This window comes from Metopolophium dirhodum, chromosome 9, assembly GCF_019925205.1.
Source record: "Metopolophium dirhodum isolate CAU chromosome 9, ASM1992520v1, whole genome shotgun sequence".
Lineage (NCBI taxonomy): Eukaryota > Metazoa > Arthropoda > Insecta > Hemiptera > Aphididae > Metopolophium > Metopolophium dirhodum.
Window position 1 is genome coordinate 26,859,655 of NC_083568.1, and position 16,771 is coordinate 26,876,425.

Here is a 16,771-nt window from a genome sequence, read left to right on the forward strand (position 1 = left end):
AGGAGGATCTGAATTGGTCAACAGTTTATACTAAACTAACAATATAACAATTTAACAATTAAAAAGAAATAAGACAATAACAATTACTCCAAATGACAAAAATTTAAAAATAACTTGATTGAATAGAAAATTTTTATTTTATCAAATGGAAATAAATTTAAAACACATGCTATCTAGTATTTTAAATGAACATACCCTAATAAGTTAATAATTTGGTACGTTTTGAAGATATGAGGAATTTATAAAGATTTATGCAATAAAATATTTATAAATAAAAATATTTAAATTAATTTTCTCAGACCATAAATTATAAAACCAATACCTGTTTTTTTTTGGCCTTTACTTAAGCTATTATTTAAATAATTTACATTTACTCTTACAAATATTTAACATTTTAATTTGAAGTTCCTACCTTGTTTTTACTTATTACAATTTACAACTTTTAAAATAAATTGTGTTGTAAATGAGGAAATGAAAGTATAATATGACGATGACACTTTATTATAACATCTAATGATTTTAACTTTTACAATATAATATAAATAATAATATTGATAATAATTAACAAACATCATGTTTATATAAAGAGTACACTAAATTAAATAAATACATTAGTAAAATGTGTGTATATGTAGTATGGTGTATAGTAAAAATTACATAAATAATTAAATTAAGTATGTTGTAATAGAAAAATACATGTAAAATGTTATAGTAATTGTACTGTTTTAGTACACACTTTTAGTAAGCACCAATGATATATTTTTTAATGCTTATTTTCAATGATAAAATATATTTTTAAAAAGGGAGTAAATGCGATTGTTGTGATATTGAGCATATTGTTATATAATAATAAATTAATAATAAATTCGTTTAAATAAAATGTGACTAGATTATAATATAACACAAAAATTATTTAAAGTCATTTAACAAATTTGTTTGTTTTGATAAATAAATATAATAGTAATCAATAATCATTTATATATAAATATAAAGGTAATAAAATTAAATAAAAAAAAAAAAACGGTTTACGTGTGAAGAACATAAATACAATAATTATAATAAATTTATATGGCAGTCTCAAGAGTTCAATAAAAGCACATAAAAATTAGTATTCTTACAAAATTAATTATATAACGCAAAAATTGATAAAAGTGATTGATATTCACATTTTTTTCAGCATATTTTAAGTAGTATTAATGCAAATTTTCAGGAATAATATTACGACTTTTCATGTAACCAACAAGTTGAGTTGGTATTTCGGCTAAAACTTCGCGGGCTAGGTATGATTTGGCATTCATTGGATTTTCAATTTGTTGAAAGTTTTTAAATGGCACAAACTGCACTATATCTCTGGCTGCACAGACTCCATTGACTTCTAACTTAACTGTGTCACCATCCAATTCTTCCATCGATTGAAAATCAGCATTTCCCACTCCTACAATGATAATGGACAGCGGCAGCGTGGACGCTTTGATTATGGCCTATAGAATATAATCTGATTTATCAATCTAGTTTTCCAATTGTAATTCTAACAACTACAGTAGGTATGCAACATTTATGGTGAAAGTGGAAAGATCTGCATCTATTGAACTTATAAGATAATTAAAAATTGATTTTGACCTCATTGGTAATCGATTTAAACAAAAAACAAATTACCATACATGATAATATTATTGCAATATATTTATTTTGTTGCTTATATATAGGTATACACAAATAGTTTGTAATGTTTTCTTTATTGGCATTCATCAATAGATACAATAGACATCACAATATAAACTAAACAATGTACAGCAAACAACAAATAGGTAATAATTATTAATTATTAAAATTAACAATGGTGTATTGATTGTGCTCAGCAATTTGTATCATAAAAAAACCTTTATCAATTACAGTTTTAATTCAATTGATTTTTAATTATTCAAGTAATGTTGGTTTTTAAAGAGAAAATATTTAAAATTAAAATGGATTTATAATGTAGATCAACATCTTATATTTATGTATATGTATATTAGATATGAGATCACAATTACTATTAGATGGTCCTATTAATAAAATAAATAAGTACGGGCAATTTGATTACTTTTACAGTGTGCGATTAAATGATTACACTTTCTATAATAGGTCATATTAATTTTTTGGTAATAATAAAATTAATTTATTAATACAAATTGTTTAGGTTCTTTTCAAAAGGCAAACAATTAATAATAATATAATTTATAACCTTATAAACAACTTAAAGCACAGCATAGGTAAATAGGTTGATATTCAAAAAAGTGTAAATGCTTTTGGAAATATTTTTTACATAAAAAACTACACTCACAACAAAACAATATTTGTTATTATTTTTTGTTACAGTTTTTACTGAAATTATGAAGAATACTTTATATTTTGATATATAAAAATAGAATATTTAAATATTTAAAGTTTAGATGAACAGAGTGGTCTTTGATTTTGTGTTTTACCTTTGTGTCATTCTTTAAATGTATTAAACTAATTAACTACTCCTTCAACGTTTGATTTGTATTCAGATATACTTAGAAAAATATTCCGATTTAGGAGGTTAAATTTAATGTATACTGTTGTTCAAAAAATGAAAACCTGAAAATTATACCAAACAAATTTCTCAAAAAAAATTTTACTTGAATATAGTGAATATAATGAGATTCTTATGTTAAAAGAATCATCCTGCAAAATGGAAAACTAATTTTTTTATCAGAAAATTGTATTAAACAAATTTTAAGACCCGATCTAATATTGTATAAAATAAAATTTTAAAATGTTTTTCATTTTAAATATGAGGTACCTATACAGAAAGTCTTGACAAAGTATTTTAAAATAAAGGTCTTTTCAAAGTCTAATTATGATTTTACATACATAAACGTACATTTTTTTAAACTATAATACATTTTGTATCGAATATAGTTTATGATTATAAGAAAAAAATAAATAACTTGTAATATTTATTTTACAATTTAAATATCGAGGTAAAAACACAATCATCAAATTAATAAATACTAAATAAGCTGAATAGTATTAAACATTAAGCAGGCAACAGAAATTTCAAATTAATATTAACATATTTTAGATTAAAAATAAGAAACTTGTCTGAATGAATCCATAGATTTGTTACGAATGTGTTACATTAGGTCTATATGATTAAACCATATTGCACATGGTTTTATTTTTTTAAGATTCTTGTTCCCAAAAGTGTAAGATTTTAAATTATAAAAATCCAAAATTAAAAAAAATCTTTTTCCTGAACTTTTTATTTAGTATCTCAATCATATTTATTTAAAGCTTAATGATGGATCTATATTGTTTTAACTGATAGACAATCAAGCCAATATATGAAAATGAAATACTTCCTCAGTGTAAAATTTGATTTATATAATATGAGTATAACACTTTGATTTTATGTGGTATAACTAAAATATTTTTAAACAATTTTTGAAAAACCGTGTCTCACACAAATTAATACCTTTTTACATTTTTAAATATAACACTCAAACAAAATATTTCCACAGTAAAACTAAATTATTCTATATTCATTTCATTTGGATTTTTTGTATAAAAGATATTGGTTAATTTTTAAAAATAAAAAATATTTTTAGCTGTAGCTGAATTGAGCACTGATTTTAAATATTCTTTTAATAAAAAAAAAAGTTTTTTTTAACACAATTTAAAACAAAACATGATAAATAAAATAAATATAATATAATAACCTACTACCGAGTTGCATAAACAATCACTAAACATTTACGAATTAATAAATATACGGTAGCTAAAGGTCCTTTAAACATTATTTAGTGGTCCATCAAATTTTAGATAACCATGCAATTTATTGATTTTTTATGCAATTTGGCATAGTCACATTAAAAAAACTTATCAATAAATAATTAAATAACAATAAAACAAAACAAAACCAAAATGAGAAAGGTAGTAAAGTATTTAAATATTAATAATCATAATATAATAAAATTATGAATATTTCCTTGGAATAAATGCATACAAATTCAACAGTTTTTTGTTTTCAGACTTATTTAAAAATTCAAGTAAATATTAAAAATTTTGTAAGCAATTAGCACAGAAGTAAAAAGGCTTAATTATTAATCGGATGAGTATAAAATAATGTATAATTGTCACAATATTAATTGAAATAGAATAAATATGATTTATTGTGGCACACAATTTAAAGACTTGTGATTATAATAAATATATAAAACTTTATTTTTTTAAGTTTTTTGGAATGATATTTTTAGATTTCATGTAGCCTACAATCTGATTGGGTATTTCAGCAAGCACCTCTCGGGCTAAATTTGCCTTGGCTAAAGTTGGATTATCACATGACTGGAAATCTTTAAATGATACAAATTGTGTAATGTCTCTAGATGCGCGTACACCGTTGACCTCTAATGGAACCGTATCAGCATCCAGTTCTTCCATTGCATCAAAATCTGCATTACCTACCCCCACTATGATAATTGACATAGGCAAAGACGACGCATTGATTATGGCCTAAATAATATTAGTTAAAAATGAGCAAAACCCCTTCAATCTATATTTATGAGCGCTTATATTGATCATTTCTATACGTAAATCATAATTAACATTTGTGATAAGTACCTGTTTAGTGTGGAACATATCTGTTATAACACCATCAGTTATGATCAGCAGAATAAAATACTGTGTTCCATCTTGGTATGCTTGGGCAAACTTTGCAACATGGTTAATTACTGGACTAAAGTTTGTTGGACCAAATAACTGAACACTCCTAATGCAATGGTGGTATGCATTGATCACACCTTAAAATTTAACATCACTTTAAATTTAATTTAAAAATAACTAAAAAATTACATTATTATAGGGCACATTAGTTTAAGGTCTCATTTATTGGTAAATTTATTATTAATGTTATCAATACTTTACTATACTACACCGGGTGATCCATTTAACGTAAGGCACTTGTTATTTCAAAAACTATTAACATATTAAAAATATTTTAAGTCGTAAATAAAAACATTTTTGTTCATTTCCAAAGAAGAATATTTTTAGAAGTACTTCGATACATAAAATACAATTTTGGATTAGTTGCTTATGAGTTATAAGAGTGGCTTTAAATACTAGTGTCCAAGGCTGGGCATTAACGAGTTAAAAAGTTAAAGTTAAGTTAAAAAGTTAATTTAATTTTAACTTTTTAACTTAACTAGTTACTTTTGGCTTTTCATTAACTTAACTGTTAACTTATTAAATTTCTTTCTTAATTAACGTGAAATTAACGAGTTAATTTTTCATTTTAAGAAGTAAGTTAAGTTAATTTATTTTGTTTTTAATTTTATAATATTTCACTATTTCAATCTATTTAGTTTTCATGTCAAAAAATAAAAAAATATGTATTGTAAATTGTTTAAAGTTAAACATTTATATCATTCGAATCTTACTTATATGGAAATCTGTATGAAGTATTAACACTATATCCTATAATTTAGTTTTGGGTTGGAAAAAAATTAAGTATGTTAGTGTTGTATAAACAAATTAACTTTTTTTTTAACTTAATAAAAAGTTAACAAAAAATGTGTATTAACTTTTAACTTGACTCAGTTAACCCATAGTTAAATTAACTTTTAACTTTTAACTTTTTGTTATTGGTGCATATTAACTTAACTTAACTGAGTTAAAAAAAATCATTAACTTGCCCAGCCTTGCTAGTGTCTATAACCATGATTATAAGTATTTAAAGTTTAGATGAGCGGACTGGAGTGATAAAGGGTATACAAAAATATATTGGTCCACTATTAATGTAAGGTTTGAATACTTATAATTAAAGACCGGATTTATATGTTTTTACATATCGTTACTGGGTCTATGCAGTCTTATGAGAGTAAAAAATGTGGATGATTTGTTCAATTCTGAATGCATAGAAAAAAGTTTTTTTTGCATATTTGAGAATATTTAACTCATTTAGCATATTTTGGAATATTTCGTAAATTGTGAGAAAAAATTTGTATTTATTTTTAATTTTAATATTACGGTACCCAGAAAAATTTTTTTGAACATTTACAATTTTTTATTTTATCATTTCCAACTCTCACTAAAGTGCAATAATATTCCATTAGAATACGAAACTTTAAATACCTAATAATTAACTCACTATTAATATAAAATTGAAAAAAAAAAAATTTTAAATGCATATTAAAGTAAATATAATGATGTTTATTGATTATTTTTGCATACTTTTGCTTTTTTTTTGTATATTTTGCATATTTTAGCATATTTTTTAAATTTTTAAGAGAATATAATGAGAATATTTTAAGGTTTTTTCGAGAATATTAGCATCATATTTAAGGTATTTTAAGAGAATATAAATCCGCTCTTTACTTATAATTAATAAACCACTTGTCCAAAATTTGTTTTTAATATATCGAAATACTCCGAATAATATTATGCTTCGGAATATAAAATTAAAAATATGTTGTCTCACCTAAAAGAGTAAAAACTTCAAAATTAAAAATGATAAAAAATATAACTTTTTAACTTTCGTTTTGTTACGATTTAAAATCATGTAAAAGAAATATTTTTAAAAATGTTAGTATTTTTAAAAATAAGCATGTAAGTAGTTTTTTTTCTCTCTCTGGCACAAAGGCAACATAGACAAAACTCAAGGAATATTTTATTTTTTTAGTAATCTTGGAGTAAAATTACCCTTTAAAAATATGATAGATAACAATATTTTTAAGGGTAACACATATCAATTTGACTAAACATAATCTGAAAATAATTTAAACCTATTTAATTTTTTTTTATTTATTTTGATAGTCCAAATACAATGTCAAATAATAACAAAATATAAAACCGTTATGTCATATCCTCAAAAATATTACCCTCTATAATTTTTGTGATAGGTGATTTTACTTTGATTACTAAAATAAAATAAAAATGATTTTAGGTGAAATCGTTTTATCTATGGTGCGCGTGGGCCTGAGAGAAAACAAATACTGCGCCGACTTCCTCTTAAATGGATCACCCGAAATTGGGCTTTAGATTAAATTAATATTTTATATTTACCTTCAATTCCAGCACAGTATGGATCACTGGCTTGCAAATTCAAGAAAAACTCATGGGAAACTTCGCCGTGTGGTGGAATTCGGGCACCAAAACCCAAAGCTGGAAACACTTTATCACTATCATAGTCTTGAATAATATCCCCCACAGCTACCAGTGCTTGTTCGTATTGATTGGGTCTGTTACTGAGGTAATGTAATGAATTGTGATCTTTTGGATCTCCATTTGATGCTGTTAAAAGAAATATCACAAACATTATAATATTAAATTAGTTAAATAATAATAGATAAGTTTGTTTAGTCGCTAAAGTTAAAACAGTTAGATCCACAGTTTTCTGAAATTGCATAGGTGTACAATACATTTGATTAACAAGTACAACTATGAATCTATAGATCTAAAATTTTTCTGATTTTATTATTTAAATTTAATAAATATATTATTATAAAATATCACCTGTGAAATCTATAGCAACTGTACAATTTATTTGTGTACCGTTCATTATGTAATCAAGGAATGTGAATGTCTTTTTCAAGTCAAAATGATTCAGACGTATGCTTCCACAAATTTTCTGAAATTTATATATTCACGCAACATTAAATTAACATCCCTTATTAGTTTACTACAGTGTATCCTACTAGTTTAACTTCTTGGGATGAATGAAATATGAACATTGATAGTATCAGATCAAAAGTTTAAGAATGCAACATATTTTAAGATTACAAAAAATATTTTTTTTTATAGCAGTTTATATTATAAATTAAAGGGTTTAAACTGTTTAAAGAGTAAAGTTTTATTTAATATTTTACACTTTAGATTTATTTTATAACAATATTTTAAAATATTAATTTTCTTATATGATGTTTAAAAAATAAACTTAGTAACTTACTAAATTATGTAATTAATACGTAAACTAACTTTAGGAGTTCCGCCATCAGACGGTTTCCTTCCACTTGTTTACACATGCCTTGAAAATTAATTAATCACATATACTTATTATATAAGATGTATGTATAAATTGTAAATGTATTTCTAAAAAAAAATAAAAATAAACAAATATAATTATGGGATGTTTTTTTTCCTTTATATGCATAATCTGTTCCAAATAGGTACAATAAGAGTATAAGATAAAATAAATGACATGAATACTTGGTAAAAGAAGCCACCCAGTGATGACACTTTAAAATTATTATGGAATGTAATTAATTTGTTTATTAATTTTTTAACATAGATTTTAAAGAAAGCTATATGAACAATTTGTTATTATAGTATAGTTTATTTATGTTTTTAATAATATTACATTTTATGGACTAAGGTAGTTGTTTAAAAATATTTTTTATTACATTTTGGGTTATTTAATTTATATATCAAACTAGTCTTCAATTTAATTAAAACACAATATTACTTACAGATGACTTAGGTTTGACACATTTATGGTCATTTTCTGGTCCGGGGCCTTTTTTCAATTGATTCATTGTAACATGAAATTCTCCTGCAACATTATACTTCATAATACAAATGTTTACATTTAAGATAAAAATATTTAAATAATAATTTAGGCACTATTTTATTCTTTATTTTGCTGAAAATAATAAATTGGCTATCAATGGTAAATTGAATTAAGATATCCAGAAAAGCTATCTATCAAGATCTTATAGTATTTAAAATTGTTAATACATTTTAAAAATAAACATAACATTTTCAATTTTAAGCTAATTAGTTGTTTAGTCTTAGAACTCTTACTGAATATTGATATTTATAAAATTAGCATTTACCTATTAAGGAATGATTTCCATTGTATTTGAAATGATAACATACTACTTTAATGTCTCTATCAAAATCAGTACCACACAAAGAACGAACAGGTAAAGTTATTGGTTTCCAAGTTGGATTATTAGTCCAATTAACAACTTCAGTTCTATATACTAATTGATACTGTCCATCTTCACCAACTTTAAACAATTCTAAAAACGGATAAGCTTTTGCAATCCAAGAAAAAAATCTGAAAAATTAGTAAATTAGAATAAATAAATATTCATTTCATAATTGAATATTTATACACATACTTTGATACCCAATCACTTCGCTCTAAATCTTTTCCATTAAATTGTAAAGTGACTTCATCATGACATGCCGGGAGTTCTTCTGCTTTAACAATCACTTGACCTTTGTTATTAGTTTTTACTCCTTTTAAAGCTAAAGTAAGTGTTACCGAAGATACAATCTAATAAAAAAAAAGATGATTATGATATTAAATGACTAATTAAAATAATATATTACATGTCCAAGAGTAGTTTCACACGATCCCAAAAAATCTTGGGATTTCAGATCATGCAGGTTTGAATCCACATCATATACTTCAAATTTTATCAATTGCTGAACTTCAAAACGATACAACACATGGACCTAGAAATAGGTACAAAAAATGTATTATTTTTTAAATTTTTTATCAATAAATAAACATATTACTTTTGTAACAAAATTAGGGTTTAGAGAATTATTAATACATTCAGTACGACAAATTTCAACCCATTTGGTAGTTTCTGGTGTTTTCATAAATACAACACACATTGGATCAGATTTTGAAAATACATCACAGTCCAATAAGTTTCTAAAAAAAACCATATTAATATTATTATAACACAAAAAAATGTCAATCATAAAAATTATTTGTTACTGAAAAAGTATTGGTGTTTAATATTGATTTTTTAGTTAATTGTTACTTATTATTAACAGTTTTTGCATCTGTACTAAAATGATATTTCTATGTTTTTTGTATCAGTAAGAGTTATTTGTATCTTTTCCGTTGTACGTATACCATTTCCTACTTTACGGGACATCCCTTTTTGGTGGGACGCCAGTGATGCTCACGTTGCCACTCGCTGGCTGTGCTGTGCTCAGACAAAAATATTGAAAATATCCCTCGACTTGCTATGCAACACCACCTCAAGTTGGTCACAGGGTAACCGCCGTATATCCACTTTTAATACGTATTAAATGTATACCACTATTTAAATTGAATAGTCTTTAATAAGAGTGGATATACGGTGGTTATCCTGTGACCAGCTTGAGGTGATGTTCCATAGCAAGTCAAGGGGTATTTTCAATTTTTTGATCTGAGCGCAGCTTGCCGAGAGTGGCAACGTGGGCATCACTGACGTGGCATACATATAACGAAAACATCCGGTAACATCACCATAGAAATGAATAAAAAATTATAATATAATAATATTAATTCAACTTACAGGCTATAATAAAATATAATAAAAACAATATAAAATATCCAGACTTACAAACCGTCTTCGGTCAGAATCGTTTTTCTTATACAATGATATGATATCATTGAATTCAAGTTAAATACAATCTATTATACATTGACCCACTTGTAACCTACTGTACATCAGAACAACATTGACATAACCGCTTTTTTGTTGTTATTAAAATATAATTTAAAAAAAATAGTTATTACAGAACACAATAAAACATTTATAAATTAATAACACACATTTATACACATGTAATAATTATATTTGATATTTATAATTTTAAATTGTATTAAGGTTTACCAATTACTGAATAAATTATTATTAATTTACTTATTCTAAATAGTCACAAAAATAGAAAATTAAGATGAATCATTCTTTATTTGTTTATTCACATTATATAATATTATATTTAAGTTATATATATTACTAAATATTTAAATTTAGCTATTTTTCATTAGAGATAAGTGTGTTAATCTTGGTATTAATACACCTTTAATTTTTTTCATTGAATTACGCTTAATGAGTCATAATTTTATTCTGTCCTTGACAGAAAGCAAAACTTTTCCTTGGTTAAACTTACCCAACTATTAAAGAAATTATTGACAACAAATATTAAAAACATTTGCTATGAATCATTCATTATAATTAGGACTAGAATTTATATGCAATAAAAATTGTACAATATGCAAAAACAATTATTATTTTATTTGTACATAACATTTAATATATTTTACATAAAATTCAGAAACTACTAATTAATAATTATTTATTGTATGCAATTATTTTTATATTGATTATTTCTGTAAGTAATGATATGTTCTTTCAAATTTTGAAACACGAATTGACTGGTGATTGAAACGAAGAATGGATTTATATTGACTAAAACTCGTCGTACTATTGAAAAAAACAATAATGTAAATGTAATCTTATTGGTTGTCTGACCACGATAAGATTAGATAATAAATTTACGACAATTTGACCATTAACTCAATAATTATAGATGTTTATTAAATAAATACCGTTTAAATTCATAAGATTTAAAAAAAATCAAATTATGCAATTATATGCATTATGTTCAAATTATGCAAAAAAGTTATTTTATTTAGTCGAGAATAATCCCATTTATGTATTATACATACCAATCAATTTGGAATCAAGGAAAAAAACATGCAAATTCATACAAAACCTAGCCTTAATCATAATATACTAACTTTGTATAAAACTAAGTACAAACTAAAATTAAATTTCAACACAAAAATGACTAACCATGATTTTCAAATTTAATAAGTAACATTAATCTACTCATAATATTACAATTTCTTAATACCTAGTAAGGCTACTTATAGTCTACAGACAGTTATATATTCAAATTATAATTAAATATTTGAAAAATTATTACCCTTATTTTTTATATACATTTACTTAAGTATAAATAGGTACTATTTGAAGTATACAATTTATAAAATATGTATAATGGCTAAATCAGTGGCATTTAGAATATATGCGTCTCAAACCAAAACAAATTTGATTCTAACCCCCCCCCCCCCAAAAAAAAAAAAAAAAAATTATGCTAACATGACAAAAATTATATTATTAATAATGTTTTATAAACACCACCATATTATAAACATGCATACATTGAACAATTTTTGGAGTCACTTTATAATCTTTCTGTAAACTCTATAAATGTGACCTGAAGTTGTGCAACTGGGTAAAATACTGGATGCTGCAAAATAATTTATCAACCAAAATCAAAACCACGAAAAAACCTCTTAAGTTTATTGTCTCTTTGTAATAATTATCAAATTTTTGATCAACGCTTTATGTAGAACCTGCAATTTGGCTTTTAGTAAATAAAAATTCAAACTAAATTTAAACTTATCTTGTATAAATTATTTATACCAAATTGGGCATACAATATTATAAATGATATTTTATACGTGACCTCTTTACTACTTATGATTCTTGTAATCTTAAACATGCTTATTGTAATTTTTTTTTACAGATTGTAGTACCTATACTGGGTGACCCATTTAATGTAAGACGCTCATTATTTTATAAGCTCTAGTAGAAACTAGTCGAGTGTGGATAAATTGAATCTCAAGAGGAATACAATAAATTTGACTTATACATATACCACAAATACAACTTAAAAAACTTCAAAGAGAAATTTGAGCTATAAACGATTTTGAGTTATTGGGACTACTGTATTAACATTTTTTTATATAATTTTAAGTCATTAAAAAACAACATATTTTATGTTAAGATTTGTTTAGTTTTTTAATTCCTTATTCCAAAGTAAAATATTTAAAGCTTAGATGAGTGAAGTTGTGGGGTACAAGGTTACCCTACAAAATATTGGTCCGATACTCCAAACTACTTGCACAAAATTTGATTTATTTAGATCGAAATATTCTGAATATGAATTTCAAAGTACTAGTTGTAACGACTTAAAATATTATGTACTTAAAGAAATATTTTCAAAACCATTAGTGTTCTTTGAAATAATGAGTGTTTTATATCAAATGGATCATCCAATATATTCAGATATTACTAATGTAAAAAAAAATAATATATTTTTTCTTATTTTTGGTGCTTATAACGAAACAACTTTACTAAAATGTACAGATTAATTAAATATTTATTATTTATATCCAACAGTTCTTTATATTATAATAATATGTTGAATTGTATTTAGGAAAATATAATATTTTATTTTAATTGGCAATTACAAGAGTATAGACAAATCACAATTGTAAAATTAATGTAATAAATAATAACAAAAACATCATTATATATCAGACATCATTGATTTATGACCATAAATAATATTTATAGAATTAATAATATAGACATGTAGCTACTAATTTTATTTTCAAATACATTGAATTTAATAATTATTGGTTTTGAATAGGCTGTTGATTAGACTTGAATACTTGATATATTGTTATTTTTAAAATGTAGGTCTACGCCAATTAATTAGAAGGTTTATTACTAATACAAAACATATACAATTAAAATATAAACACTGGAATATTGCTTTGTTTTAAATTGACTACATCACAAAATCACTACCAAAGAACACTTTTCTATTTTATTTTATCTCTTAATATCGCTTAACCTATGTTGAATAATAATTGTTTTTAGCCTACTAATACTTACTGACTAAGGATTTGAATTAAATACACAATTTATTATATATGTATTACATAAACATTTTCTTAACCTAATTTTAAATCATAATAAAGTTTATGTATTGCAACATACCGGCTCTTTAACTTATGTATACATATAAATAACTAATACCTTAGAGAATGCTACACTGACATTAGTTGTCTCCGTCTTACAAGTGTGTAACATAGCATATTATACGTTCAGCAAAACACGTGTAGCTCCATTAGTTAAAAAATTAGAGTGAATTTACTTCTAATAAAATTTAAAGGTAAGATTATTATTTAGGCAATTTCATCGGCTTTTTATTATATTTTAATTTTAAAGCGAGTTATGAATATTTTAAAATTGTAAATTGTTTGTACATCTTAAAATACTCATAACTCGCTTTAAAATTATAATATAAGAAAAAGTCAATGAGATTCTTTAGATAATAATCTTATGTCCGAGCATAGGCGCAACTAGACCTCTAAAACAGGGGGTGCTAAATATGTGAATGCACCACAGAGCCGTGGGGGGCTTCGCTCCCCACACCCCCTACACATAAGCCTGCAATGCTTGATAACTCAACATTTTAAAACATATATTAACACACTTCACATAAATAAAAGAAAATAAATTTATAATACTTTTTTTTACTAAAATTTCAGTAACATAAGGATACATTATAATTTCATAATTTTGTTAGTAAATAACTTATATATATATAATACATTTTAAATTAGCATAATTTTTCTAGGTTTCATACAATATTTATTTAAAATAGTTTCAGTGTTAAGCTGATTTAATAAATCTTTTTCAATATTCAGCAAAGATAAATTGGTAAACCTTTGCTGAAGCATACTTGATACCAGTTTTTTATCCGCCGCATTGTCGAAAAACTTCGCTCACAAGTAGCAGAGCTTACTGGAATTGTGATTGCAATTTGCAAAAGTTTGTACAAATTTGGAAAGGAATCTTTTTTTACTTTATCTTTCAAATCTTCTAGTGTAAAGTTTGGTGGTAGGCAATTATTAATAACCATCATTTCAGCTTTTAATACTTTAATCTTTACACATAAAATATCCTATACAATTATTATAAATTAGTGGCTAAAAATAGCACGTAAGCAATATATTTCTCCGCAACGTCCTTATCGTTAATTGTCTAACAATATTATGGGAATATCCGTGTATGGAATAAATTATATTGAATTATATTATAAGACTTACGACCAAATAATTAAATATTTTTTCAGGAAATTTATCATAATATTTAAAAACATAACATTCATGGTATTTCAATAAAATAATAAAAGTTAGATATAAAAAACAGGGGGTGCTAAATTTTAACTTGGGGGTGCTAAAGACCTTTTTGCACCCCCCTAGTTGCGCCACTGTGTCCGAGTCCACTTAATATACCAGGAGAAAAGAAAAATCTATTTAGTTTTTAGCGCATGGGCGTATTTCTGGTGTAGATCATATAAGAATTATTATAATATGTTATTAGGATATAAGTGATTAGTATTTTGATGGTATGTGAAAATTGTTTCTTACAGTAAGTCAGCAGAACAATGTTCTCAACTTAAGTGAAAAATTGGTCTGACGATTTAAAGTTGTTTTATTTTGAAAATCCATAATGTAACGTCTTTTTAATAGTTGACACAAATGCATTTATACATACAATAGTATGGTAGCTGGTTGTTAAACAATTAATCAAGAGTAGAACGTGTATGTGGGATATATTGACTCAGCAAATTATACTTCATTTTTCTAATTTTAAGTAAAGTAATGAATATATTGAATGTGGGAAGTTTCATTTTTAGGTTGTACTTATGTCCGTAATTGAATTATATTTTAAAATAAAATTGGTTGAAGTACCTTATATGTTTTTATAGTTAAAAATAAGAATTTTTAGATAGTATTAAGTACAGGCACAGCAAGAGAAACAACCCTGACTAAATATGAACACAAAAGTCAAAAATCTTAGATTAATAAGTAAGCCCATTGAGTTACATTTTTGTGCATACCTAACACAGTTTCAGTATATTTTTAGTTTACCAGGCACCCTAAATTAAAATTTTTTTTCAATCTTGAAACTTTTTACACTGAAAAAAATGGTACAAATCATTAGTTTTGAAGTTATAGCTGTATGACAATCTCGGAGGCAGTACTATACTTGTCAAATCATACGTTAGGTTACTCATTATGTTAGCTCAGGTCTACGTGAGTGTTAGATGAGCACAACTCACCACCTCGGACCACAAAAGTCTCCCCCAAGATGGACAATTTCCACCCCCTCGAGTTTGAGTTTGGCAATTGTAGGAGGTAGGTATAAGGAGCAACTACTTGTCATACTTCAAAAGTGCAAATTCAAAGAAATATCGATAAACATGAAAAGTTCTCACCACCAATATCTACGGGTGACACTGTAGCGATCACAGTTTCTTGTTTTCGCGACGAATACTATTAATATTATACTAGCCACTAGGTATTGATATTACGAAAATTAATCAAAACAATCACCTGCAAGACAGCGTCAGTTCGATTTCAGATGTGGGTTCAGTGGACGACCCAGGCTTAAACACGGCCATAGCGGCGGTGTTTTGGAGATGAGCTTTTTACTACTAGTGAAGACGTTAGACGTTGACTGAGGGCGCGTGGAAAAAAACTATATCGCGGTTAACTCGGCAATGACTCATGTGTGATACTGTGATCGTGATGGTATGTCTATAGATAACGGAAAACGGAAAATATAGACTGAAATTTACGTTTCCCGGCTCGAGTAAGCGTAATTAACTTGAAACGTGTTATTCAATGAGACAATATAATATCCTCGGTAGTCAGTACGCGTCTACGCCTAACAACAGCTAACAAGTGCCCACTGCCCCACGCTATCACGAATTCACGAATAGGCCGTTATCAACGGAGGCAACGGCGGAGAATAATAATAATAATAACATTGCTATTTTCTAACGAAAACAAGAATGTATTATTAGGACAGGACGAAAAAAACACGGACAACTACAACAACAACACGACGTCTGATAACGCGACAACACGGGTTGGGCGGGTGATAACGCAACTTCGGCGGTCGGGTCCAAGGAGAATGGGTTTCGTGGAACGTGCGCTCCGGTCCAGGGCTGCGGGGGGCCGAACGGGGCTGGCAAAATTGACGTCGGCGCCGAAATTTCTAAGACGTGCGCCCTGCCGTTTGGGTTTGACGGACAGGGACACAGCGGGACGGCCGGACCGCACGCCGCGGCGCGGTGCCGTCGGCTCGAGAGCGTCAAATTC

At 26.1% G+C, this 16,771-nt stretch overlaps 1 protein-coding gene across 3 annotated transcripts; it reads right to left on the reverse strand.

Annotated features, from left to right (window-relative positions):
* Nucleotides 1-615: 615 nt before the first annotated feature.
* Nucleotides 616-16,506, reverse strand: LOC132952910 (copine-5-like). 3 transcript variants are annotated; one of them, XM_061025417.1, is made up of 10 exons: nucleotides 16,001-16,502; nucleotides 9,529-9,670; nucleotides 9,340-9,465; nucleotides 9,126-9,283; nucleotides 8,835-9,061; nucleotides 8,469-8,551; nucleotides 7,516-7,630; nucleotides 7,066-7,293; nucleotides 4,627-4,805; nucleotides 616-1,481 (listed from the first exon to the last, which is right to left on the reverse strand). In XM_061025417.1, exons 1-10 carry the CDS (start codon nucleotides 16,066-16,068, stop codon nucleotides 1,194-1,196), a joined length of 1,614 nt encoding a protein of 537 aa, XP_060881400.1. In that variant the 5' UTR covers nucleotides 16,069-16,502; the 3' UTR covers nucleotides 616-1,193. The 3 variants fall into 3 exon arrangements, with proteins under 3 accessions (XP_060881400.1, XP_060881399.1, XP_060881401.1); XM_061025416.1 differs by lacking the exon at nucleotides 616-1,481 and adding an exon at nucleotides 3,528-4,518 and having other exon boundaries at nucleotides 16,001-16,506; XM_061025418.1 differs by lacking the exons at nucleotides 616-1,481; nucleotides 16,001-16,502 and adding exons at nucleotides 3,528-4,518; nucleotides 10,353-10,609.
* Nucleotides 16,507-16,771: the final 265 nt, after the last annotated feature.